The following is a 27,977-nucleotide window of genomic DNA, read 5'->3' on the forward strand; positions in this document are numbered from 1 at the left end:
CAGAAGGGAATTTCCTTAATGTGCCGCAGTTGTGTTGAGTTCATCAATGTACATTCACAAAGCACTTAGGACAGCATTATACTTCAGTGAAAATCTTCAGTGTATATTAGAGGGATGACAAGTGATGATGATAAATGGGTATAATTTGGCGCTCTTAGACATCCTCCCGTAGTTACTCTTTTGGCTTGTCATGACCTCAGAATCCACATTTCATTGATTTCAAGAAGTTAGTGTCTGCTGCCCTGCTCTGTCCCTCCCCAAAGCTTGCTACAATGTACACTTGGATTGTTTCCCTTCCAGGCCACTTTCTTCAAAGGGCCAGACCTATGGGACCACTTTACTTGGTATCCTTGACCCTTGGGAATCTAATGCCCATCCTGGCCAAATCTAACGGCCCAGGTAAGCCTCTCTCTCTCCAACACAGCAACGCCTTTTTCTCTGAAATGATTTTACCATCTATGGTTACCGTCGATATCTTGAGCAATGTGCTTTTTCCCTCAAAGCAGAGGAGCCCCACCTTCTCTCTCGCCTGTTGCTAACCCCTGGCGATCTACAACTCTTCTGCTACTTCCTTCGTAGCCTCATTCCCTGTCACTCGTGTTTAGGTGGACGGTGACAACTGGGGCTACCCAATCACCTCAGCTAGGACAACCATGAAGGGAAAAGGGAAAAGTCAGATTTTACTTCAATAAGAGGAGCTGGGGATCAGCACTGCAATGGGAGGGAGAGGGCGGGTGGTGGGAATCAAAACCTCAGATGAGGAGAACTACGAAGAAGCCCGCAGCACTGCTGTCAAACCAAAACAAGGAAAAAGAATTTCTTTCCTTCAGAACTTGGGCTCAAGTCTGTCCATTCCATGGAAATGTGGCTGAGCTTGGGATTTAAGAATAAGAATGATAACAATAATGGTATTTGTTAAATGCTTACTATGTGCCAAGTACTGTTCTAAGCACTGGAGTAGATACCAGATAATCAGGTCCCACATGGGGTTCATAGTTTAAGTAGCAGGGAGAACAGATATTGAATCCCCACTTTGCAGGTGAGGGAACTGAGGCACAGAGTAGTGAAGTGACATGCCCAAGGTCTCACAGCAGGTAAGTGGTGGACCTGGGATTAAAACCTTAAGTCCTCTGACTCCCAGACCCATGCTCTTTCCACTAGGCCATGCTGCCTCTGAAGAACACAAAAAATGCCATTTCTGGCCTAGTATTCTGTCATTGGCCAAAGGATGCTTGGATGAACAAGGGTGGGTGTTGCCTTCTTAGACTTCCACTTGGATGTTTGGAGGCCGATGACCTAGCATCCTTTAGCTTCCCCTCTGTATTTCAATCTTACCTTCTAGAAACCGAGCATGGGCCACTCAACCATGAAATGTGTCCCGGTCGGACCGCTCCATATCTACCCTCTCTGGGGAATGGAAAAAGCACTCAACAAGACCTCTCTACATAGGGCTCCAGGAGTCTCGGTCTGTAGGGGAGTTATCACAGAGCAGCAGCATGACCTAGCATCCTTTAGCTTTCCCTTCTGTATTTCAATCTTACCTTCTAGAAACAGAGAATGGGCCACTCAACCATGAAATGTGTCCAGATCCCTCGTTAGCCTACTGCTATTTTCTGCCGGCAATAATAAGATCATGGTATCCTGCCCTTGTTTGGACCGTTAAGATTGGGTAAAGCCAACCACCAATGGGTTTGCGCGGGGTTTCACATCTCTCAGCATCCTCTAAAAGACAAAGTTGGAACAGCCGTCACATCACTCTTTTGGAAGTGAGATCCACATTTCTGAGACTCGGTATGCTTGACCCATTGCAGGTCCCTCTGAGGCAGAGCAGTTTAGCCTACCCACCTGCTTTTATGGTGTCTCTTGGTCTTCTGCCAGAATCCTAGCCCACTGAATATATTTCTGTTGCTTTAGTACCATTCTCTGATATGTTTTCTAGATTCTATGCCTCGGCTATTTGCAATAATGACTTCCTGTGTGTTTGTTTTAACCTGTTTCTTCCTTCGGTGATCCCTTCTCCCATACAGGCTGGAGGAAGGTGCTTAATCATAATTATTATTATTATTATTATGGTTTTTGTTAAGCACTTAGGTGCCAGGCACTGTACTGAGTGTTGGGGTGGATACAAGCAAATTGGGTTGGATACCATCTCTGTCCCATGAGACTGTCTCACAGTCTCTCTCCCTGTTTTACAGATGAGGTACTGAGGCCCAGAGAAGTTAAGTTACTTGCCCAAGGTCATACAGCAGACAGACAAGTGACAGAGCCGGGATTAGAACCCATGACATTCTGACTCCCAGGCCCGTGCTTAGTCGGTACTCTCGATGGATTCATTGACAGAGCCTTCCCATTGGAGCAAGTTAGAGGTTTATGCAGTAATTAATAATTGCCGTATTTATTAAACACTTCCTAGCTGTCAAGCACTGTGCTAAGTGCTGAGGTGGATTCAAGACAAACTGATCAGACACATCTCTGACCCACTTGTCGTTCCTAAGTGGTCAGAAGAGTAAATCTTTTAGCCCAATTTTGTAGGTGAGGCAGGTGAGGCACAGAGAGGTAAAATCACTTTTCCAAGATCACACGGCAAGCCAGAAACAGAGTTCCTGAATCTCAATCCCATGCTTTCCACCAGGCTAAGTGGACCGTGAAACATAACGAGAATCTGTCCCCAGTGAAAATATGGATAAGCCAGGGGAGAGCCAAAGCTCTTAGAGGAAGAGGTCGCAAAACAAAACTTGATGTTTCTGGTTCGTCATTCAAAAAGGAACTAACTAATACAGTAATGTATTTCTTTGTGAATTGCCATTTATTCTTATTCTTCCTACAGTTCCACAGGGCCACGGTCAAGGGAACGCACAGCCGTGTTATCCTGGTCGGACCACTCCATATCTACCCTCTCTGGGGAACGGAAAAAGCAGTCAGCAAGACCTCCCTACCTAGGGCTCCAGGAGTCTCAGGGCTGCAGGGGAGTTATCACAGAGAAGCAGCATGGCTCAGTGGAAAGAGCACGAGCTTAGAAGTCAGAGGTCATGGGTTCTAATCCCAGCTCCGCCACCTGTCAGTTCGGTGCCTCAGTTACCTCGTCTGTAAAATGGGGATTAAGACTGTGAGCCTCAAGTGGGACAACCTGATTACCCTGTATCTACCCCAGCGCTTAGAACAGTGCTTGGCGCATAGTAAGCGCTTAACAAATACCATCATTATCATTATTATCATGAGAGGCCTGGTTCCTCTAATAATACACACCCTTCCATCTCCATCGACTCTGTATCATCATCCCTATCATCCTGTATCATCATCATCATCATCATCAATGGCATTTATCGAGCACTTACCGTGTGCAGGGGAGGTTGAGTTTATGCAGAATCCTGTGTGAAGGAAAATTTATATCAGAGTACTAGCCCCATAGCCGACTCGGTGGCCAGGCACATAGCCGTCTTTCACACCACATGACGACTTGGCCAAAGAACCATCTCTGCTTCTACTGTTGGGTCCTATCAAAACACATAATGAAAACACACATCTGGGTAGAACTGAGTGCACTTCCTCTATGCCCCTACTGAATAGAGGATGTGGCTACCTGCATCAAGATGGTGGTTGAAGAATGAGTTTCAAGTATTCTGACTAATATACTACCTACCATCTGACCTATCCTTTCCCTTGCTGTAAGCCCATTGCTCATCCTCTCAAGGTGGAAGCTGGCAGCAGGGTGGGTAGACCACCAAATTAGGACTCAGGGCTGGGGGTTGGCATTTTTGAACACGATTAATCTGTTCTCGCTAATGGTAGTGGAGAAATCGCTAATGCTACTGGAGAAATCAGATATCAAGTTGAAGAAGCAGCAAGGTGTAGTGGATAGAACACAGGTCTGGGAGTCAGAATACCGTGGCTTTTCATCCCAGCTCTGCCACTTGTCTGCTGTGTGACCTCGAGCAAGTCACTTTACTTCTCTGGGCCTCAGCCATCTCATCTGTAAAATGGGGATTGCGACTCTGAGCCCCACGAGGGACAGGGACTGTGTCCAGCCCGATTTGCTTGTATCCACCCCAGCGCTTAGTGCAGTGCTCGGCACATAGTAAATGCTTAACAAATACCACAGTTATTACTATTATTATTGATGGGGGGAGTTTATTAGTAAAGAATTATCTCTGCTTCAACAAGCTCACCGAAGCCAAGTGATCGGATTCCTGAGGACTCCAGGCAGGAACTATAGTGGGGAAAGATCAAAGGTTGGAGACATTTATTGTTTTCTTTATTGTTGTATTGTACTTTCCCAAGCGCTTAGTACAGTGCTCTGGCACAATAAGTGCTTAAGGAATACGACTGAATGAATGAATTCAATCGAGGGAGGAAAAGAAAGAGGGATTGAGGGCTCAAAGGAGTACAGAGTAAAGGGGAGGACTACAGGAGAGAGCTAGATAGAGAAGCAGTAAGAAAGGGAGAGACAAAGGGAAAGAAAAGAGATCTCTCATGGACTTAGTAAAGTGCTTTGTACACAAAAGACACAGATAAATAGTGTTGGGGGGAAAGAGGGAGCAACTAACTAGACCCCTATCTCCCCTGCTACTGCTAGGATTGGCTGACCAGCAATACCTAAAGGACTGGTCCTTTTAGGGCTGGAAGTCCAAAAAACTGGCTAGAGGGTAACTTCTGCCAGATATGGGAGTCCTGTGGTGTGTTGGGAGTTCTGGGAAGAGCAACAGTTAAAATCATTCAGGTCCACCAGTCCTGGCCCTCTTGAGCTTTCCTGAGAGTTTCCGTGTGACCAGGTGGTGGGTTTCCTGGCAGTTTCCATGTGTCCAGATGGTGTATTTCCTGTCAGTTTCCATGTTTTCAGAAGTGTTTCCTGGGAGTTTGCATACATCCAGATGGCCTGTTCCCTGGTAGTTTTCATGTGGTCAGAAGGTGTGTTTCCTGGGAATTTCTACGGGCCAGGTGGCATATTTTCGGCTGCGCTGAAAACCCTGAGCAACAGTTTGTAAGGAAAACTAGTCCAGAGACGGTGTAGGTGATGGCAGTGGCCCAGGCTCCTGCCACTGCCATAAAGGATATGGTTAAACTAGCCTCCCTTTCATTCCTGTTCCTCTTCCCTGGGGTTGTACTCCTGCTACACCCATTATATAAGACTCCCTCCTTCCCACCACTCTGGTTCCAAGCAGGACTCCAAAGAGTTCCATGCCAAACTACTTAGATAATCAATCAATGGTATTTACTGAATGCCTACTGCCGGCGGAGCGTTATACTAAGCACCAAGGAGAGTACAAATGCAACAGAGTTGGTAGATAAGTTCTCCATCCATAAATGAGCCTAAGAAGGGGTAGTGCAACAAAACCTAAAAAAAAGCGTGACTGCCCCTCCTAGAGTGGGTCTTCTGGTCATCGGACATGAATCGTTGCTGGTATTTCTCATCTTCCAACACCCCCAAATTGGTCTTACTGATTAGTACCCTTGAAGGTAATCTATTTTTCGGATTGTCTGCTTTGATTTTTTCCTTTGGTTCTATATTCCCACGCTTGTTTCCAGCGTGTCTGTGTTGATCCGCTTTCCCCATTAGACCGAAGCACCTTGCGGGCTCCCAAGCACCAAATAGAGCACTCTGTAGTCCTCCTCCTCAGTTTCATCTGCTGCTTCCTCCTCTTCCTGTGGCCATCCCCAGAGGCTCTCTTCTGGCTCCTCTACTCTAAACTCACTCTCTTGGGGAGCTCATCTGCTCAATTAGCTTCCCTATCACTTCTACGTGAACGTTTCCCAAATGTGCCTCTCTAGCCCTGACCTCTCATCCGACCTGTAACCCACATTTCCTCTTGCCCTTGTCCCTCATCCCACTGCAGGACATCTCCACTTGCAGTCTGCTCAGATTCCTTCATTCATTCATGTACTGAGTGCTTGGGTGAGTACAATATAGCAACGAACAGACACATTTCTGCCCACAATGAGCCAAGATGAGTATTTGGGCATCCCAAGTGGCCAAGTCGATAGAGCACGGGCCTGGGAGTCAGAGGACTTGGGTCCTAATCCCAGGCCTGCCCCTTTTTTTTCTTATGGCATTTGTCACTTGTCTGCTGGGTGACTTTGGGCTTTACTTGTTGGTGCCTCAGTTATCTGTCAGATAGGGATTAAATAGGGATTAAATGGGAAGCAGTGTGGCTTAGTGGCTAGAGTACGGATCTGAGGGGCTGAAGGACGTGGCTTCTAATCCCAGCTCTGCCACTTGTTTGCTCTTGTGAACTGGGGTGAGTCACCTAACTTCTCTGTGCCTCAGTTCCCTCATCTGTAAAATGGGGATTAACACTGTGAACCCCATGTGGGACAGGGACAGTGTCCAACCTGCTTGTCTTTCAATCATATTCATTGAGCGCTTACTGTGTGCACAGCACTGTACTAAGCACTTGGAAAGTACAATTGGGCAACAGATAGAGACAATCCCTACCAAACAATGGGCTCACAGTCTAGAAGATGGCTCACAGTCTTGTGTCTACCCCATTGCTTAGTGCAGTGTCTGATGCATAGGAAGCACTTAACAAATACCATTAAAAAAACTCTCAGTCTAACCAGCTAATGTGACCTTTCTAACTGCAAAAGAGATCCCTTCCTGGTGGAAAAGAGATCCCTCTTCTCATTTTCCTTCCATTCCTTTAAAGTTGGATCTTGAAGATTCGTTCATCAGGGCAAAGGACATCATGATATAATAATATTGGGTATTTTCTATATGCTTACTCTGTGTTAAACACTCATATTAAGCACTGGAGTAGATACAAGATAACCAGGTCAAACTTAGTCCCTCTCCCACAGTCTTAAGTAGGAGGGAGAACAGATGAGGAAATCTAGACTGTAAGTTCATTGTGAGCAGAGAACATGTCTGTTCATTGTTGTATTGTTCTCTCCCAAGCACTTAGTACAGTGGTCTGCACACAGTAAGAGCTCAGTAAGTAGATCGAATGAATGAGTGACTGACTGAATGAATGAGTGAGGCACAGAGAAGTTATTGGTTTGCCCACCTTACAGTAGGGATTGGAACCCAGGCCCTCTGACTGCTAAGCCGTGCTCTTTCCACTAGTCCACGTTAGTTCAAATTCAGAACACCATTTTTTGCTGATTTTCATTCAGAAAGTCAGCCAGCCTCCAAACACTGGCATTCATTCATCCCATCGTATTTATTGAGCGCTTACTGGGTGCAAAGCACTGTACTAAACATTTGGAAAAGTACAATATCACAACAAATGGACACATTCCTGCCCACAATGAGCTCACAGTCTAGAGCACTGCGGGATCCTTGGACCACCCCATCCCTTTCCCTCCTCCGTGCTCCTGCCCCATGTGCCGGGAGGCTCTGCTCCCCTTGGCTGCATGTTGCCTCCCCAGAGGGCCATATGGGCAATAAAGGGGGTGAAGCAAAACGACGTTCCACCCCGGGCCGCCAATGGGCTGCCAACGGAGAGCAAGGAATCGATTTCAATTAAGCAGAGACAAATTGCTTAATCAGTAATGACTCTCTCCCTTTCAGAAAGAAGCATCTAGACAGACGTTTTAATTGAGCCACTACTAAAGTCAGTTGTTACCTTTCTCAATTTCAACGATTTACCAGTATGTCGCACTTGACACCATTTATCTTCCTAGAGTGTTCTTTGCATGGAGTGAATTTCTCAGCTGCCCCAGTAAATCAAAGGTGATTTGTTTGGCAGAAAAAAATCCGTACTAATCGGTTTTTTTAAGATGCAGATTCGGGTGTGAAAAGGCAATTCAGATGGAACCACACCCTCTGTTCTGACAGGATAATAATGGTATTTTTAAAAGTTTACCGTGTCGACTGTAAGTGCATTGTGGACAGGGAACGTTTCTCCCACCTTTGTGGTATTTTACTGTCCCAAGGACTTAGGACATTGCTCTCCAGACAGTTCGGCTCCCAGTAAATACCACTAATTACTAAGTGCTGGGGCAAATATGAAATAATCAGATTGAACACAGTCCCTGTCCCACATGTGGTCCACAGTCTAATGGGAGACCGGGTATTGAATCCCCATTGCACAGGTGAGAGGATCGAGGCATAGGGAAGCAAAGTGACTTGCCCACCGGCATACACCGACTGTAAACATGTTGTGGGTAGGGAATGTCTATTTATTGTTATATTGTACTCTCCCAAGAGCTAGGTACAGTGCCCTGCACATAGTAAGTTCAGTAAGTATGTGGAGAGTACAATGGAATGATTAACAGACACATTCCCTGCCCACAATGATCGCTGATGGAAAAGCGACTGCCTTGCCCTGGAGTCAGGACTTTACGGGCATGTCCCTTAGGGGGATGGGGCCTATGGGAAGGGGTCTGGGGAAGGCAGAGACTTTTTCCATTATTAATAATAATAATAATAATAGTATTTGTTAAGCGCTTACTATGTGCCAGGTACTGGAGTGAACACAAGCACATTGGGTTGGACACAGTCCCTGTCCTAATGTGGGGCTCACAACCTCACTCCCCATTGTACAGATGAGGTAACTGAGGCCCAGAGAAGGTAAGTGACTTGCCCCAGGTCACACAGCAGACAAGTGACAGAACCAGGATTGGAACCCATGACCCTCTGACTCCCAGGCCTGTGTTCTATCCAATATGCCATGCTGCATTAGACTTTCCAAATCTGAGAAGAAGACGCCACGGGGCCTAATGGGAAGAACACGGCCCTGGGCGGCAGAGGTCCTGAGTTTTAAACCTGCTCTGCCACTTGGCTACTGTGTGCCCTTGAGGAAGTCACTCAACTCGCCCCATTCCTCCGTTTTGTCACTTGGAAAATGGAGGCTCAAATACTTGTTCTCTCACCCACTTAGACTGTGAGGCCCATATGGGACAGGGACCGTGTCTGATCTGATTATCTTTTATCTACCCCAGCACATAGCACAGTGCATACCACATAGTAAGCACTTAAGTAGCACAATCATTACTATTATTGTTATGATTATTCATCTTCTTCTTGTTGTTGGAGCTCCCTGAGGTAAAATCCCAGATGGTCTCGTCCACCTGGGGCACCTTGGAACCACGAGGCTTGTCTCATCTCCCCCCGGCTTTCCTTGCAGAAAAGAAACCCAGTCCCGAACGTGGCTGCAGCTCCGAGGGCTAGGGCTCCTGCCCCGTCGCCGAGAAGAGCGGCCCTCCAAGGGCTTCACAGCATCTCCATCAGGATGGACAAAACCCGTGACCAGATTCCCGCAGCTGCATCCGGCCGGCACATTCGGGTAACCAATTGACCTCTCCCACCGCTTACTGAGGGACATCAGCACTGCAGGGGAGGGTCACGGTAACATCCAAGTAAGGAAAGAGTGCCAGTCCTGCAGGGGAGGCTAACGGTAACGTCCAGGTAGGAGAGGGTGTCATCCCTGCAGGGGACGTTCTCTGTAAAATCCAGGAATGGGAGGATATCTCTGACTGGGGGCTGTGGATCCATGCACGTGGATCTGTTCTCTTTGGGTATTTGTTCTTCACCTCACCCTCTCAGCCCCATAGCACTTATGTATATCCCCTAAATTACTTAGGTGAATTAATGTCTGTCTCCCCCTCTAGACTCACTGTGAGCTGGGAACATGTCTACCAACCTTGCATTGTAAACTCTCAAGCGCTTTCAAGAGTGTTCTGCACAAAGTAAGCTCTCAGGAAAAAAACATTGATTGACTGATTTATTGTGGCGGGCCAACATGGGCTGTAGCTGGGGAACCTATGAGCCTGTCACTGGGCAGGGATTGTCTCTATCTGTTGCTGAATTGTACATTCCAAGCGCTTAGTACAGTGCTCTGCACATAGTAAGCGCTCGATAAATACTATTGAATGAATGAATGAATGAATGAATGAATGAATGAAATGAGGAAACTGCTCCACTAGCTTGTAAGCTTCTTGAGGGCATGGATCGTAACTACCAAGTATCGTATTGTAGGACACTTAGTACAGTGGCCTGCAATCAGTAAGTGCTCAGTGAGTACCAGTGATTGATTGATTGATTGTCAAGATTCCACGATGCAAAACAAGTTCTCGGCCCGAAACAAACCTACCCATTGTCGAGGCTTAATAGGCGCCGCACTTTTCCTCCTGAGTCCCAAGTGGATTTCAAAATGGAACCATCATGGGTACAGAGGATCCTTATCCCTGAACTCTTAACGCAGGCCAGCCATATGTGATTTGCATATCTTGTATAAATTTGCATACTGGCAGTAATATTACATTAATAGCTTCTCCTCCCTTCTGCATCACCCGTGCACTTGGATCAGTAGTCACCCCACCCTCAGCCCCCCGGCATTTATGAACATATCCATCCTTCATTTTAATGTCTGTCACCCCCTCTAGACGGTGGGCTCCTTGTGGGCAGGGAATGTGACTCTCAACTCTGTCGTAGTGTAATTCATTAATTAGGTATCAAGCGGTTTCTATGTGCCAAGCACTGCACTAAAAGCTGTGGTAGATACAAGATATTGTACTCTCCCAAGCCCTGCAGTAAACGCTGTGGTAGATACAAGATATTGTACTCTCCCAAGCATTTAGTAGAGTGCCCTGCACATAATAAGCCTCAATAAATACCATGGATTGACTGATGGATTTAGGCACCTGCTGTGTGAAAGCACAGTTCTTTGGGAAAAACACAGGTGAGCAACCAGGCCCTAGGGAGATTAGATTAAACAAATCAAATAAAGCGAATAAGGTCCAAACCCCCGATGCACAAGAAGGTGAATGTGAAATGCAGATGAGAGAGTTAAAACTATACAGGAGTCCTGGTCAAGGGCCTTTAAGCCCCTCTCCCTCCAGACTGTAAATTCACTGTGGGCAGGGAACAGAGCCCACAGGGAAAATCAATCAGTCAAAGGTAGCTAAGCACCTGCTATGTGCAGAGCACTGTTCTGAGTGCTTGGGAAACTACAATACAATAGAGTTGAGAGGCACGATCCCTGCCCACAAAGAGCTTAGAGTCTAGAGGGTGAGACAGACATTAAAGAAAATGACAGAAAGAGAGTGGGGTGAGCATCAAGTCCTTAAAGGGTACTGATGCAAGTGCGTAGGTGTTGCAGAGGGGAGGGTGGGTAAGAGAAATGAGGGCTTAATCCAGTCTTCATGGAGATGTGATTTTAGTAGGATTTTGAAGGTGGACTGTCAGATATGAAGGGGGAGAGAGTTCTGGACTAGAGAGGGAGGGTGGGGACGAGGGGTTAGCTCGGGGGAGAGGTGAGAATGAGGTACAAGGGGTAAGTTGGTGTTAGAGGAGCAAAGTGGGTGAGTTGGGTTGTAGAAGGAAATCAGAGAGGTAAGGTAGGACAGAAAGCTGCCTCGTGCCTTAAACAAGATGGAAAGGGAAGGGGTTGCTTTCCTTGGCAATGGGGAGACACATTTGAGCTGGGAATGGAACGATGAAACGGAATACGAAACCCGGTTGCCTTAGTCAGGATGGGATTGGTCCAGAAAGGAGTAGGGAGTAAGGGAGGGGAGGAAGAGGTTAAGGGAAATGAGAAAGATGGGCAAAAGGAGTAGGGGTAGAGAAGAGGCAAAGGGAAGGGTGCTTTAATCCAAGCACTTATCCTATCCCACCTTGATTACTGTCTCAGCCTTCTCACTGGCCTCCCTGCCGCCTGTCTCTCCCCACTCCAGTCCGTACTTCACTCTGCTGCCCAGATCATTTTTCTACAAACATTTTCAGTCCATGTTTCCCCACTCCTCAAGAACCTCCAGTGGTTGCCCATTCACCTCCGCATCAAACGGAAACTCCTCACCGTTGGCTTTGAAGCCCTCGATCATCTTGCCCCCTCCTACCTCACCTCGCTGCTCTCTTACTACAACCCAACCCACACATTTTGCTTCCCTGATGCCAACCTACTCACTGTACCCGATGTCACCTGTCTCGCAGCCACCTCTCCCCGACATCCCGCCTCTGTCCTGGAACGCCCTCCCTCTTCCAATCCGACAACTACTCTCCCCCGCTTCAATGCCTTATTGAAGGCAGATCTTCTCCAAGAAGCATTCCTTGACTAGGCCCTCTTTTCCTTTTCTTCCACTCCCTCTGTGTTGCCCTGCTTCCTCCCTTTATTCATCCCGCCACCCAGCCTCGGAGCATTTATGTATATACCTGTGATTTATTTATATTAATGTCCGTCTCTTCCTCTAGATTGTAAGCTCATTGAGGGCAGGGAATATGTCTGTCATATCGTACTCTCCCAAGCATTTAATACGGTGTTCTGTACAGTAAGCACTCAATCAATATGATTGAATGAATGAATGAGGGGAGAAGGGCAGTGTTTGAAGGACAGAGCTCACTGGCCTCCACGGGTAGACCTGGCAGAGGGAAGGCCTAGGGTGTGAGAGTTACTCAGGGCCATGGGCCGGTCCCAGTGGCAGTGCCCAACCAGGGGATCGCAGGAGCCCAAGTCCAGGGTTTACACAACCCCCTCCAAACATTTGGGACATCAGATAGTGGATGATTGTTTCAGCTTCTCCCACCCAGCTCCTATCGTCAGTGTTGGTGGGCTGAGACTTCCAGAATGTGGTGGGGAATTTTATGAATTTCCTTTCCTTTCTCATTCTCCCCTACCTTCTCTCCCCGACCTCAGAGTGTCCCTGCTCTCCTCCAAGAATGGTACTACCTGGCCCCGCACACCTTTTCAGAGTGGAGGGGGTGAGGCAAAGGGAGGGACTTTTACATCCCCTCAGGGAACTGGCCGGGTGGAAAGGTCGGAAGACCCCGACCTAATCCTTTCAGGGTGACTTTCACCAAGGGAGCATGGATCGCAGGGCATTTCCTGAAGCTTAATGACCATCTGAGGTTAATGCGGCCCTCGAGCAGTGTCAGCCCATTAGCATTTCCAAGCAGGTCATTAATCTACAGGAAATGTTCTGTCCTGTGATTGCTGTTCTTAAACCAAGCCTGGATATAATTTCGTAGAATCATTTGCAGAAGTCCAGCGTTGGACAAAAATGCGTTTGACGATTCGAGGGAGCGCCACCTGGTGGGCACTGAGGGGGAGTGCAACAGTGAACAGTGTTGGGTAGGATTTGCCTTCGGGGTTTAGACCTCGAAAATGTTGTCCCTGGAGCTGAAAATTTCACTTTCTCCTGGCGTATTCATTCAGGCTAAATTACAGCGAAAACCCAACATTCGATAACCGCCTCAAGAACCTCCAGTTTGGCAGGTAACCCGCCAAACTGAGTTGCTTAAAATACAGAGAAAACCCATCATACGGTAACCGCCGCAAGGACCTCCAGTTTGGCAGGTAACCCGCCAAATTATGAGTTGCTTAGAAAAGGCTGTAAGCCCGTGATTAGACTATAAGCCCGTCAATGGGCAAGGATGGTCTCTATCTGTTACTGATTTGTACATTCCAAGCGCTTAGTACAGTGCTCTGCACATAGTAAGCGCTCAATAAATACTATTGAATGAATGAATGGAATGGAAAGGCCTTAGATGCCACCAGGAAGGGAGGAGCGAGACGCAGCGTGGCCTAGTTGATAAAACATGGGCCTAGGAGTCAGAAGGGCCTTTCATTCATTCATTCACTTCAATCGTATTTATTGAGCGCCTTCTATGTGCAGAGCATGTACTAAGCGCTTGGAATGTTCAATTCGGCAACAGAATAGAGACCATCCCTGCCCAACGACGGACTCACAGTCGAAACAACCTGGGTTCCAATCCCAGCTCTACCACCCGTCTGCTGTGTGACCTTGGGCAGGTCGCTCCACTGTTCTGGATCTGTTACCTCATTTCTGAAATGGAGATTAAGACGGTGAGCCCCATGTGGGACATGGGCTGTGTTGAACCTGATTAGCTTGTGTCTACCCCAGCGCTTAGTATAGTGCCTAGCACATAGTAAGTGCTTAACAAATACCATAAAAAATAAAAAAAAGAAGCTGATCTCCTTTGCTCTGATTGGTCCTGCTCCCCAGCTCAGAGTAATCAGCCAACCAATAATGTTGATCATACACCTCCTGTGAGCAGAGCACTGTACTAATCATTTGGAAGAGTACAGCTGGGGTAGAAAACAGGATCCTTATCCTCAAGGACTTTACAGTCCAACAGTGGGAAGCAGCGTAGCTCAGTGGAAAAAGCGCGGGCTTAGGAATCAGAGGTCATGGGTTCTAATCCCGGCCCTGCCACCTGTCAGCTGGGTGACTTTGGGCAAGTCACTTCTCGGTGCCTCAGTTACCTCATCTGTAAAATGGGGATTAAGACTGTGAGCCTCCCCTGGGACAACCTGATGACCCTGTATCTACCCCAGCGCTTAGAACAGTGCTCGGCACATAGTAAGCGCTTAACAAATACCAATATTATTATTATAAACACAAAATTATTTACAGTTTGAAAGCAAATGAGCCCATTGTTGGGGAGGGATTGTCTCTATTTGTTGCCAAATTGTACTCTCCAAGCGCTTAGTAGAGTGCTCTGCACACAGTAAGTGCTCAATAAATATGATTGAATGAATAAAAATAGGGCTAGGTGAATAAGTGCTTGAATAGTAGAATATATGAAATAGCTGTGAGGTAGTGGCTGGGAAAAAGTCCTGTGAGAGGAAGAAAAGTAATCAGGGCATGTCTAGGAAGAGTTGAGATTTCAGGAGGTCTTTGAAAATAGGGAGACAGTTTCTATCAGATTAAAAAGCGGAAGGAATTTCAGGCAGAAGGGAAAGTAAGAATAAGGGGTTAGAGGCAGAAGAATCAAGATTAAGAGCTTGGGGGAAACAGTGTAAGCTGGAGTGTAGACGAAGAAGAAAGCTGATAGGTAAAAAGGAGAGAACTAATGGAATTTCTTCAAATCAGTGGACAAGAGTTTCTGCATGATTTGGGGAGGAATTGCAAAGCAGCTGCCCACTGGTAGAATAGAAACCCCCAAAATAAAACAAGCTTTATGGAATCACCAGTCCCCCTCTCCCACCCCCAGCCTCTCTACTTTGCTCTATTTTAAGCTGCAAGAGCAGACAAATCTTGAAATGAGTTGAGGGGGTGGGGGGTGTTCGGGTTCAAGATACAGTTGTTTCCTCAATTTAAGTTATTCAATGTTAATTTCAAGTAAATGAAATTTTCTAGAGGTATCAGAGAAAAACAGCTGATTTTTTAGAATGGTCAACAGGTAGACATGTCTGAAGAGGGATGTTTTTGGAGCAATTCTATCTTAGCATTAGCACAAACCTTTTAAAATACGAGAGCCTTCTGAAAAAAACAAAAGGGCTCTGTTAGGTATAACCTTCTTTCCAGCAAAGGCTGCTCTTACTAGTACAACGTATGCTTCTTATGCAGTCCTAATTTACTGGGTAGGTTAATATAATACTTCAGCGTTCTATAATGAATACAGCTTCTGTAGATTGTAAGCTCATTATAGGCAGAGAATTTGACTATTGTTGCATTGTAATGTATGCTTACTGGGCATACAGTAAGCACTCAATAAATACGATTCAACAAATGAGTCAATGTTCTAGAAACAATCAGAACCCAGGAGTCCCTAATACGTGTTTCCTGTGCTCGTTTCATAGTTAAACAATTATGTACAGATCACTGGGAGAGTATATTACAGTAAAGTCAGTAGACAAAATCCCTGTCCACAAGGAGTTTACAGTCTAGAGGGTGAGACAGGTATTAAATTACAGATAGGGAAGACAGGAGAAGCAGGGTGGTTTAGCGGATAGAACATGGGCCTGAAAGTCACAAGGATCTGGGTATTTTGTTTGTTTTTTAAATAGTATTTGTTAAGCATTTACTATGTGCCAGGGTTCTGATCTCAGCTCCGCCACTTGTCTGCTGTGTGACCTTGGGCAGGTCACATCACTTCTCTATACCTTGGTTACCTTGAGAAATGGGGGTTGACTGGGAGCCCCGTGTGGGACATGGACTGTGTCCAACCTATTAGCATGTATCTACGCCAGCGCTTAGTACAGTGCCCGGAACGTAGTAAGCGCTTAACAGATACCATTAAAAAAAGGGGAGACTATACAGTGAGACTGCTGAAAGACGGCTAGGTCAGGTTAATCAGACTTCCGGTTGGTGAGGATGCCCAGGTTAAAGACCTTTGGGAGAATAAATACCTTTTTGAGTCAAACGTTAGGCCCTCCCCAATGTGTCATTCTGGAAAGGAGAATGACTTTCCCAGTCCCTCCCAGGATCCCATAATGCATTGGAACATCTCCATTTAAATCCTGATGATCCAAGGAGAAAAAGGGAGAGCGAGGGATACGTGCAAAGACCCCAATCTGTCTTTGAGGCCTAGCCGATCAATCAGTCATCTCTGCGATTCTCCTCTGACTCCCCCTTCAAGTTCTCATCATCCCTTTATATTGCAAACCTCAAAACCAAATACCATCATTCAGATTCTACATCAAGCTCATGTTTATTCATTTAAAAAAAGGTAATGCCAGACTGATTATTTTTTTCGGTGCCTTGTGTATAGAAATGTTCCACATCTATAGAAATATTTGTTTGTTATTGCCAAATTTGAGATTAGGAACTTCCTTGTGTAAGCATTTTAGAAATTTGCAGTTGTTTATATTTTTCAGAAGCATAATAATCCGAGTCATACCTAATACTTGTATCTGAAAGAGTCACATAAACATTTCCATTTTTCACAGTCACAGTATGAATCCTTTGCTTCACTCCTTTGGAGCACCACTTTGGAATTGCTGATGGATTCTTGGGATTTATTGACTGATATATTCCTTCTCCTGTAGCCAGAGTAATTTTATATTTATGCCACGGGCAAACAATACATGACTGTCCATTGAAGTCCTGGAGGGGAAAAACAAATTAAGCAGATTAAATTGTTTAGAATCTGAAAATCTTCCTAGTTAGCGTCTCAAAACTTGAAGCCAACACTGCGCTAACATCTAACACGCTGCAGTGAAATGTGTAAAAATAGAACTGGTTTACTGAAACAACCTAATGGTTTCTAAACAATCTTACAGCCTGTCGGTGCACAATGGTTCCAAGAAAGGATAAGCATTTTTTTCCCCCCGCCATCATCTTCAAATATCTAAGAACTGCCATATTGTCATCAGTTTCTTTCCTCCATAGAATAAGTGTTCGATTAGTTGGAATAAGTATTGGTAGCTGGTTCATCTAGGATCTAGTATACAGTAAGTTCTCACATAGTACATATTTCACCGAGTGTTTTGGATAAAACACTGTTGGAAATTTTGGGATTGTTCCTACAACAACATCCATCTGGATAGAATGTCAGAAGACACGGGTGAGTGCGTGGCTGATGAGAAGCACAGTGGCCTAGTGGAAAGTGCCCAGGCCTGGGAGTCAGAGGACCTGGGTTCTACGCCCAGGTCTGCCACTTGTTTGCTGTGTGTGACCTTAGATAAGTCATTTAACTTCTCTCTGCCTCTGTTACCTCATCTGCAAAATGGAAATTAAGACTGTGGGCCCCACATGGGACCCAGATGGAGTCCAACCTGATTAGCATGTATCTATCCCAGCAGTTAGCATATAGTAAGTGCTTTATAAAGACCATTAAAAAAAAAAGGAAGGGATGGCACCATATTTTTTTAAGGGGCGGGTCTGGCCTCCTTTTTTTGAAGAAAAGATGGTCTCAGGCAGGGGGGAAGAGGTTCAGGAAGAAGACAGTTGGAGATGGTTGGCTTGGAAGGAATGAAGAGCATGAGCTGATGGGCTGTGAGAGAAGAAAGCAGACTGGTAAAAGGGAGTCAGCTGGTGAAGAGGAGCCTTGACTCCAGTGGTCAGGAGTTGCTCTTTTCTAAGAGAAGCACTGGGGAGCAGTTGGAGAACTTTGAGAAGGTGTAACCCATACTCATGAGAAAGTTAGGAAAAGGAGGTTTAGGAAAGAAGAATGAGGCTAGCTTTGGTACCAGTTCTTGGCAAAACTTACACTAACATACTCTCTGTTTCATTTGTTTGACAATGTCCATGGCGAGTAATGGAAAGATCACAGGCCTGTTAGAGGAATTGGTTCTAATCCCAGCTCCAGTCCTTGTCTTATGGGTGACCTTGGGCAAGTCGCTTCAACTTATCTGTGCCTCAGTTTCCTCATCTTTAAAATGGGGATTAAATATCTGTCCTCCTCCTTCATCTCTTAGCCCCATGAGGGTCAGAGACTGTCATATCTGATCTGATTATTGTGTATGTTCCCCAGCTCTTAGTAGTATAATGTTTGGCATGTACTGCTTAAACAAGTACCAGTTATTCTCTGTAAGAACTCATCACCCCTATCTGCTTTGTACACACCTTCCCCTCAACAGCCATTCAGTGCACCTGCTGCTACTGTGCTATCACCTGTTAGATCGTAATTTCATATCACAGATTGAGCTAAGAGATTCAAGTATTTCAAATGAATTGTTTTTAACTGCTGAGGGACTCAGATCATTTTTTTTTATGGTACTTGCTATACGTTTACTATGTGCCAGGCACTGTACTAAGCCCTGGGGTAGATACAGATTAATCCAGTTGGACACAGACCCTGCCCCACATGGGGCTCACCGTGTTAATCCCCATTTTACAAATGAGGTAACTGAGGCACCAGAAAAAAAAGTGACTTTCCCAGACTAAAGTGACTTGCCCAGAGTCCCACAGAAGACATGAGGCAGAACTGGGATTAGAACCCCGGTTCTTCTGACTCCCAGGCCCATGCTTTACCCGCTAGGCCAGGCTGCTCCACATTAAAATAATTAAAAATAAGGCAGCACTAGTCTGATCAATTCTAATTGATTCTAACCAAAACCATTTTGCCAAAGGAAGTGATATGTGCATGTTTAGATCCGAACAACACTAGGTAAAGAAAATTATCGTTTTTTGAGGGCAGATTAAATTTTTACCTACCTCTATTTCTCCTAAATGCAAAGGTCCCCCAGCATCTGAAATGAAATGAGAGGTAACACTACGGTCACCTAATCGATACATGTGGTGTTTCCTGTAAGCTCGTTGTGGGCAGGAATCATGTCTACCAACACTTATGTATTGTATTCTGCCAAGTACTGTAGAGTTCAGTGCTCTGCATGCAGTAAACCCTCAATAAATGCCACTGATGACTTGATTCCTCTTAGTCACCACATAAACACTAGGAGTACAACTGCAAGAATCTTACGGTAACAGCGGATATCCATGGCATGAAATTCTCCGTTGTGGTAGAAAACAACAACCTCTCTATTATGGACCATACTAGTTATTCTTTCGGATTTTTTAATATCAGCTTCCCGCCCTACACAGACTGGAGAGTAGTCTTCAGGAGTAACAGAATCTTGGTCGGAGCTTTGCCGATCCATGTTCTGTGAAAAAAAAATGAAACAGGCACTCAATCAGCTGGAACGTTACTAGGCATCTGGAGAAAAGAACTCTTTGCTTCTCTTACGGGGACTTCCCCATGATAACCCAAGGCTTTTATTGCTCTTCGCTGATGACATTTCTGGATTTTTATGCTACTATTTCTCACAGTACCCTGGCTCTTTGAGATAATGCTGCCAAGTCCACCATGGCCTAAACACCCCCTTTCTCCTTTCTCTTCCCCTTTGAGGTATTTTGACGGACTTATATAGGATGATTAAAGCCCATTTCAATTTACCATTACATAATGACAGGGCTATTTAGCAAAGCTAATGCCAGATTTCTAGTATATTCAGACTGACTAGGATGTGGATGATAACACTTTAAAAAAAGTATTTACATATGGGTATAGTTAAAAAAAAAATCAAATGCAAATATACATTGCTATTTGGTCATGTAATCATTTTGTGTTATCGCTATTAATTTTTTTTACACTGATTTAGTCAATATTCTGGACCTCAGGAACATTTAATGGTATTTGCTTAGCGTTGACTACGTGCCCGGTACATAGTACACTTTAGAAGATTTACACTCTGTTTAGCGCTCTTACTTATTTCGACACTATTTTCAGAGAAAAATGAGAGCGCTAACTGGGATACAGCTCTATTCTGTACTCTCCTTGGCTGCTGTACTGACCAGAGAGGTGAGAATCAGCAGGCTCCGACTCCCCCTCTCACTGAGCAGAGCATCTCTAAGGGAAAGGCGCTTGGCAGGAGAAATCTGGTCCCTCGGTGGGGCCAGTGGCCACTTCTTGCTGCCTCTCTTCCCACAGTGTTGGAAACGCTCTTCCAGGAAGCCTTCCCTAACTAACCTTTCATCTCCCCACTCTTACCTTCCTTACTGTGTCACCCGTGCATTTGAACCCTCATCCCCTAAGCACTTAGCTAATCAACCTCCCCGGTCCCGGAACCAAACACACACATCCATACTCAACCAGCACGTACAGATATATCTTCATACTGGTTGCTTCACCTACCTATAATTAATTTTCATGTTTACTCTCACCTCCACCACCTCTCTCCCACATAAACACACACACACACAAACACGAATATAAGATCTTTGAGGTCAGGGATAGTGTCTATTAATATGACAGTACTCTCTCAAGTGCTTAGTAAAGTGCTCTGCACACAGTAAGCACTCAATAAATACCACTGATGGACTGCTGTCTGCCTCATTCTTCTGACATTAGAGAACCATATAAGGCAGGGGGTGATCGACCTCAGGACACCAGGCAAAAGATGAGATATGATGTCATTCTAACACATCAGTCTCCAAGAACCCCAGGAGCCCCAGTGCCCATTTCCTGGGTGGCAGTGCCATTTCCAATCTAGGACAGCTGCTTCTAAGACCCTCCCTGGTGGTCTGGACATTTTCCACTCACTGCCTCCTTCCTATGCAGGAAGCAAGGCCCCCCCCCCCGGGTTTAAGTCTGCCACGGTAGCAGAATTCTTCAGAGCTGCCAACTCGGTGATCCAGATCCAAAGGGGAAGTGGCGGGAGGTGCAGCGTGACTACAGCTTCCCACTGGAGCCCATTCTGCCCCATTCGCCTGGAATTGGGCACGACAACATTCTCTGTTGTAGTTCCATGGTTTAATGCCTTATCGGTGCAGGGTGTGAAATGGTTATCTAGGGGCCTGCAGGTGAATTATCGCCACAGAGTGATTGAAGCAGTGGAGAAGCTGGGGAGCTATCCTTTCAGTGGGTTTCCTGGATAGCTTTTTTATGTGTGAGTCAGATTGATTGGAAACTCCATGAGAGACTGAAATGATGACTCAAGCGGCAGGATGAAAATGAACTCTTGCTTTTGATTTTTCTCTGTCTATACATCCCACCTGAAATGAATGGCAAGCCAGATTTTCCCAGTGGAGGTACCTTTCCCCCACCTCCCCTGGAATATCAGTTAGTGTATTACTGCTGCAGGGACCAGAGGATGTGCCTCCCTAAGCAGCTAACTTACAAACTGGAAGTCAGTTGGCCCCAAGATTTCCACTGTGACACACCCTGAGAGAAGTCCAAACAAGAAGTGGTTTTAGTCCATTATTCTGATGAAGTAGAAAACTTCTCATTCACAATCAATCCATTTAGAATGGAGATCTGAGGGCAGTGCCCATGTATTTTCCTTCTAATTCCCCCGAGTATGCCCCTAGCATATTAGGCACCTAATAAATACCAAAGAGGGAGATGAAAGTCTAGGACTTGATTTTTCAGGATCATTAATTTTCCTCCCTTCAGCCATTTCGGCCACTCAACTGTTACTAATTGTGGTGGTGATAATGATAGTGTACACTAAAATATATCAAGCCCAATGTGAGTCATCAGAGGAAATATAGTGAAAAAAATCAGTCACCATGCCCACCTGACTTCAAGGAGCTCACTATCTACAATAAAGGAGGATAAATGAGAGACACATTCAAAGAGAAAATACTCACAGAGAAAAAACAAAAGTCCAAAATTTTAAAGTCCAAATAAGGAGCTCTGGGAGTCAGAGGACCTGGCTTCTAATCCCAGCTCCACCACTGGTGTGCTGCATGATCTTGAGCAAGTCACTTCACATCTCTGTGCCTCGGGTTCCTCATCTGTAAAATGGAGATTCGATACTTGGTCTCCCTTCCCCTTAGACTTTGAGCCCCCTGAGAGACAGAGACTGCATTTGACCTGCTTATATTGTATCTACTCCACTGCTTAGTACAGTGGTTGGCATATAGTAAATGCCTAACAAATACCACAGTTATTTATTTTGGATTGCCAAACCCAATGGCCTGGGGTGCCACCCTATGACACCCTCAGTGGGAGTTGCAAATATCTTGTTAACAGTGCTAAGGAAAGGTTTGACTGAGGGTTACAATGAAACTAATAACTAAAGTTTAGGTTTGGGATTTCAAATTGCAATGCTCCTTGTGCTAAAAAACAACAACACAAAAACCTAACCCACTGGCAGATAAACAGTAAATTTTACAGTAGAAACCAACTGCACTCCTGAGAGCCAACTAAATTGTTTCTTACCAAGAAAATATTAAAAGTCCAATTTCAAACACTAGAGAAATAACAGGCAAAGTCAGTTCAACTCACGATTTGAGAGAGCCATTCCAGCACCTTCAATGAGCGGAAAAGTTTAAATTAAGCAGATCTTCCCAAACCTGTGGGGACTTTCGGTCAATTAGCCTACACTAGATTGTAAGCTCCTTGAGGGAAGGAATGGAGCCTACTCACTTTATCGTACTCTCCCAAGCACTTATTATAACGCTCTGCACACAGTCAGCACTCAAAAAGCACCACTGATTGATCGATTTTGCAGCCCCTCTCACGTGGGTCTCATAGTGACCAAAATTATTACTTTCGAACAAGAGAAAGGTGCACAGATTGAATAGCGGATGGGAGAGAAGGGGAGAGCATGAGCAGAAGGCCAACAATTAAACAATTTAAGGTGAATAATTAATTAGTAACTGGTCTGTCACACAGAGTAGGGCAACATCCCTTCACTGACGAGCACAGACGACTCTGCAACTGAACACGAGCCTCCCCACTTCCATGTCCCCATTTCTTTCACTTCCATTTTTTTCCCTCAGAAATACAAACGGATTACCAATATAAAATAAGAAAATCATGCTTCTGGAAGAAAGCAATTTTTCCAGATGGAACTGTTTGAGGTTTGTATTGAGCAGAGAAAGGCCGCAGTGAACTTTGCAAAAGCAGATAAGAACTACACAAACAGGGCTGAGGCTGAATGATAGTTTTCAGGGAACTGTGTTTACTACTTTTCTCGTTATTAAATGATTATCTCACCCCTTCCTACACTACAAGTGTTCCTTCTGTGCAATATAAATGAAACATTCATTCTTCGTAACATTCAGTGGCCAGTCATAATGAACTATATTGTTCTTAATGAAATGTTGTCCATACCTTAACCTTTCGACTACAGTATACAAGACATAGTTTTGCCCACTCTAATTACTAGCATGTTTTGGTCATTATTCATCTATCCCACACATTCTAATCCATTTTAATTCCACATTAAAGGCAATAGAATCGCAACAGGAAAAAAAAATCGCAAATCCAATGATTCACCCGATCATTAGTTTAATGGAGAAAGACATCGTCCTAAAAAATGGCAGTTTTTATACTTGCCTTTGAAAATGTATTTAAAACCAGCTTTGTCCTAGTTAATCCTCTGCTTGAGAAGCAATAACTGTACAGTCCATTAATTAGACCCAATCCAAGCCCAGTGGGCTCCCTATCCAAATTAGACACCCACTCTGAGAACATGACACACATTCAGGATTAATCTGTAGCAACAACATGTTCAACTCAAATAAGTCTAATAACTATTTATCTGACATCAGTGGCGGAAACACAGAGGCCGCACAGGAAGACGCAGTTTACTTACTCCCTTCACTGGAGCTCAGACTCCGCTGGAGCTCCGCTGGCACAAAACTGTGGGACTAAGAATTGTCGGCCACACCTCTTGAGTCCTTCAGCTGGTCATGGGAGGTTTGTGAGTCCTCTGATGGATCCTGTTAAATGTACTTTTTTCTCTGGGGCCTCTTTCGTTCCTGTCACCATGGACAAACGATAACCGTATCTTAAAAATGACACTCTACCCCCAATCTGAAACCCCAGTGGAAATTACCAAAGCCTTTTAAAGCAATGCAGCATTAAAACCGTAAAACTCCCACGTGAATCAATTTAATGTAAGACTCCCAAGGCTAGAGACAACGGTTTGGCAAGGATACACTGTGGGCAGGGAACGTCTAACAATTCTGTTGTATTGGACTCTCCAGAGCGCTTAATACAGTGCTCTCTTCATATGAAGCGCTTAATACCATTAATTGATATCTTCATATTAAAATATGGGGTGTCTACAAAATCCTCCATTTCATCATTTCCCGCTCTAGACTATTAACTTGTTGGGGATGGGGAATGCATCTACCTACTCTGTTATATTGTATTCTCTCAAACACTTGGTGCTCTGCACACAGTAAGTGCTCAATAAATACCACCGATTGGTCCATGGTATTTATCGAGGGCTGTATGTAGAGCACCATATTAAGTGCTTGGGTGAGCACCCCATAGTAGACATGATCCCTGCCCTCAAGGAGCTGAAATCATACACCTGAATTTTGCTGCCCTTAAATTAGGGGAGTAGCAAGCAGGGTGGTAAGCCCATTGTACGCGGGGAACATGTCTACCGAGTCTGTTGTAGTGGATTCTCAATAAATACCAGTTTAGCACTCTGCTCACATTAAGCACTCAATAAATACCATCGATTGGTAGTCCAAATATGTGGTAGTTAGATGAGATGCAGAGTGCACTAATAATGTTGGTATTTGTTAAGCGCTTACTATGTGCCGAGCACTGTTCTAAGCGTTGGGGTAGACATAGGGGAATCAGGTTGTCCCACATGGGGCTCACAGTCTTAATCCCCATTTTACAGATGAGGGAACTGAGGCCCAGAGAAGTTAAGTGACTTGCCCACAGTCACACAGCCGACAAGTGGCAGAGCTGGGATTCGAACTCACGAGCTCTGACTCCAAAGCCCGTGCTCGTTCCACTGAGCCACGCTGCTTCTCCAGCCACGCTGCTTAGTAAAGCCCCTTGCAGAAGTTTGCAATTATCCCAACTAAAGAGAGGCCTGGGCTCATCATCCATTCGGAGATGGTTACCTCCTACAGCCGGGGACCCTCAAAATCTCCTAATACGCAAGGGCAAATCATTTTTAAGTATGACTGATTGATTGGCAAACCAGAGTGTCTGGGCAGAGCCTCAGGAGACCCCTCTCAAGCGTGGCTCAGTGGAAAGAGCCCGGGCTTGGGAGTCAGAGGTCATGGGTTCGAATCCCGGTTCTGCCGCTTGTCAGCTGTGTGACCTTGGGCAAGTCACTTGACGTCTCTATGCCTCAGTTACCTCATCTGTAAAATGGGGATAAGAATAGTAATAAGGCATTTAAGTGCTTACTATGTTTAAAGCACCGTTCTAAGCGCTGGGGAGGATACAAGGTGATCAGGTTGTCCCACGTGGGGCTCCCAGTCTTCATCCTCATTTTCCAGAGGTAAGTCACACCGCTGGCAAGGGGCTGAAGGGGGATTTGAACCCATGACCTCTGACTCCCTCTTTCCACTGAGCCATGCTGCTACTCTGATGAGGACTGTGAGCCCTACGTGGGGTAACCCGATGACCCCATATCTCCCCCAGTGCTTGGCACACAGTCAGGGCTTAACAAATACCGACATTATTATCATTGATTAACGGGTTGATCGATCGTCCCCTTCTCTGCAGAGGTGCAGCCTAGGCCCCGGGGGCACAGGGCTGAGGTTGGGGGGATGGAGGGGAGGGCAGAAGAGAAGGGGTGAGGAGGGGGTGGTGAGGGCCAAGAGGGCAGGATGGGAATGCGGGGGATGAGCAGGTTTGGGGGATGGGGCGGGGGCGGCCGCCCGACTCTACCCCCGCTCCAGGGCCAGGGAGAAGGAGAGGGAGAGGCAGCAGGGGCCTAGGCCGGAGCCGAAGCCACACTCGGGGAGGGATGAGAGTGGGGAGAAAGGCAGCTTCCTCCCACCCTCTTCCTTCTCCCTTCCTCGAAGGGCAAGACAAGCCCGGACCGGACCGCCCTCACAGGACAGGACAGGACAGCCAGGGCAGCCCTGTCAGGACAGGACCGGACAGTCCTCACAGGGCAGGGCAGGGCAGGGCAGGACAGGACAGACAGGGCAGTCCTCACAGGACAGGAGAGACAGGACAAGACAGGACCGGACCGGGCAGCCCTCACGGGCCAAGACCGGAGGCGCCCGGCCCGCCTCCCTCCGCCAGACCCCGGGGCCTCACAGCCCCAGGGCCATCTCCCCGAGGGGCCCAGGCCCAGCCCCCACAGAGTCCCTGCGCGCCCCCTGCCCGTCTCCCTCCGCCGGGGTCCGGGTCGTCACGGGCCAGGGCCGGCCCGAACGGCACTGCGCCGGCGCAGAGCGTCTCCCGCCCGTCATCTTCCCGCCAGGCCCCCGGGGCCTCACGGCCCAGGACCGCCCACACGGGCTCAGCGCGCCCTCTGCCCGTCTCCCTCCGCCGCGGCCTCACAGCCCGGGACCGCCCCACACGGGCCATAGCGCGCCCCCTGCCCGTCTCCCTCCGCCGCCCACCTCCCTCGGCCGCCGCCCTCCCGCAGAGGCAAACCTGGCCGGGGGGCCGGATCCCGTTTGGCCGGATCCCGTTTCCCAGATCCCTCCGCGTCAGTCCTCAGGCCCGGGTCCCCGCCGGCTTCCCCTCATGGCCGTCAGGCCCGGCGCCCCTCCAGCGCGGGGCAGGGCGGCGGGGACACTTGGGTTCCGATCCCCATTGCCACCGCTTGTCTGCCGGTGACCTGGGCCAAGTCACTTCACCTCTCCGTGCCGCCCCCGAAAAGGGGGCTTCAGCGCCCCTTCTCCCTCCTCAGTCTAAAAGGGGGAGACGGCAAAACAAAACCAGTCGACAGGCATCGATACCGTCAAAAATAAATGGAATCATAGATATATACACGTCATTAATAAAAAGGAGTCATAATATATACATATAATAAATATATTGGTATAAGAAGCAGCGTGGTTCAGTGGAAAGAGCCCGGGCTTGGGAGTCAGAGGTCATGGGTTCGAATTCCGGCTCTGCCACTTGTCAGCTGGGTGACTCTGGGCAAGTCACTTCACTTCTCTGGGCCTCAGTTACCTCATCTGTAATATGGGGATCAACTGTGAGTCTCACGTGGGACAACCTGATTCCCCTGTATTTACCCCAGAGCTTAGAACAGTGCTCTGCACATAGTAAGCGCTTAACAAATACCAACGTTATTATTAACATTATTATACACAAATAAACACAAGTGCTGAGGGGAAGGGGAAGAGCAGAGGGAGGGAGAAGGGAATGGGGAGAAGGGGTGGAGGGAAGGGGTGAGTCTGGGAAGGCCTCCCGGAGGAGGTGAGCTCTCAGTAGGGCTTTGAAGAGGGGAAGAAAGTTTGGTGATCGTGAGGAAGGAGGGTGTTCCAGGACAGCAGGAGGACGTGGGCCAGATGTCAATGGCGGGACAGGCGTGAACGAGGCCCAGGGAGGAGGTCAACGGCAGAGGAGCGGAGCGTGTGAGCTGGGCTGGAGGAGAGAAGGGAGGTGAGATAGGAGGGGGCAAGGGGATGGACAGCTTTGAAGCCAAGAGTGAGGAGTTTTTGCTTCGTGCAAAGTCGATAGGCGACCACTGGAAGTTTTTGAGGAAGGGGGTGACATGCCCAGAGCGTTTCTGTGGGAAGATCATCCGGGCAGCGGAATGAAGTATAGACTGAAGCGGGGGAGAGACGGGAGGATGGGAGATCTGAGAGGAGGCTGATGCAAGAATCCAGTCGGGATATCGTGAGAGATTGTACCAGCAAGGGAGCAGTTGGGAAGGAGAGGAAAAGGCAGATGTTGGTGATGATGTGAAGGTGAAACCACCTTATCTTGGGCCTATACAGTGCTGTTTTTGACTGTTCTTATATAACAAATAACAGACCTGTCATTTGTGACTGTATTATCACCTTTTTAGGGTTAGAAGCCCATTTTTAAACACAGATAATGCCCACAATCTCCTACACCCTTGGTAGGGTCTCTTTTGGGGCCCCTACCATGCTAGTGCACCCTGAGACAGTCCCGGTAGTCAACTGCCACCATCCCGAGACTCAGATTAGGCTGTAAGACCATCAGTGGGCAGGGACGG

The 27,977-nt window shown here is 46.7% G+C and overlaps 1 protein-coding gene across 2 annotated transcripts; it reads right to left on the reverse strand.

The window, feature by feature from the left end:
* Positions 1 to 16,302: 16,302 nt before the first annotated feature.
* On the reverse strand, positions 16,303 to 26,528 carry RFESD (Rieske Fe-S domain containing). 2 transcript variants are annotated; one of them, XM_007663390.2, is made up of 6 exons: positions 26,438 to 26,528; positions 23,664 to 23,829; positions 21,709 to 21,855; positions 19,040 to 19,220; positions 18,775 to 18,809; positions 16,303 to 16,722 (listed from the first exon to the last, which is right to left on the reverse strand). In XM_007663390.2, exons 4-6 carry the CDS (start codon positions 19,215 to 19,217, stop codon positions 16,438 to 16,440), a joined length of 498 nt encoding a protein of 165 aa, XP_007661580.1. In that variant the 5' UTR covers positions 19,218 to 19,220; positions 21,709 to 21,855; positions 23,664 to 23,829; positions 26,438 to 26,528; the 3' UTR covers positions 16,303 to 16,437. The 2 variants fall into 2 exon arrangements, with proteins under 2 accessions (XP_007661580.1, XP_028914072.1); XM_029058239.1 differs by lacking the exons at positions 21,709 to 21,855; positions 26,438 to 26,528 and having other exon boundaries at positions 23,664 to 24,262.
* Positions 26,529 to 27,977: the final 1,449 nt, after the last annotated feature.

Source organism: Ornithorhynchus anatinus, chromosome 1 (genome assembly GCF_004115215.2).
Source record: "Ornithorhynchus anatinus isolate Pmale09 chromosome 1, mOrnAna1.pri.v4, whole genome shotgun sequence".
NCBI lineage: Eukaryota > Metazoa > Chordata > Mammalia > Monotremata > Ornithorhynchidae > Ornithorhynchus > Ornithorhynchus anatinus.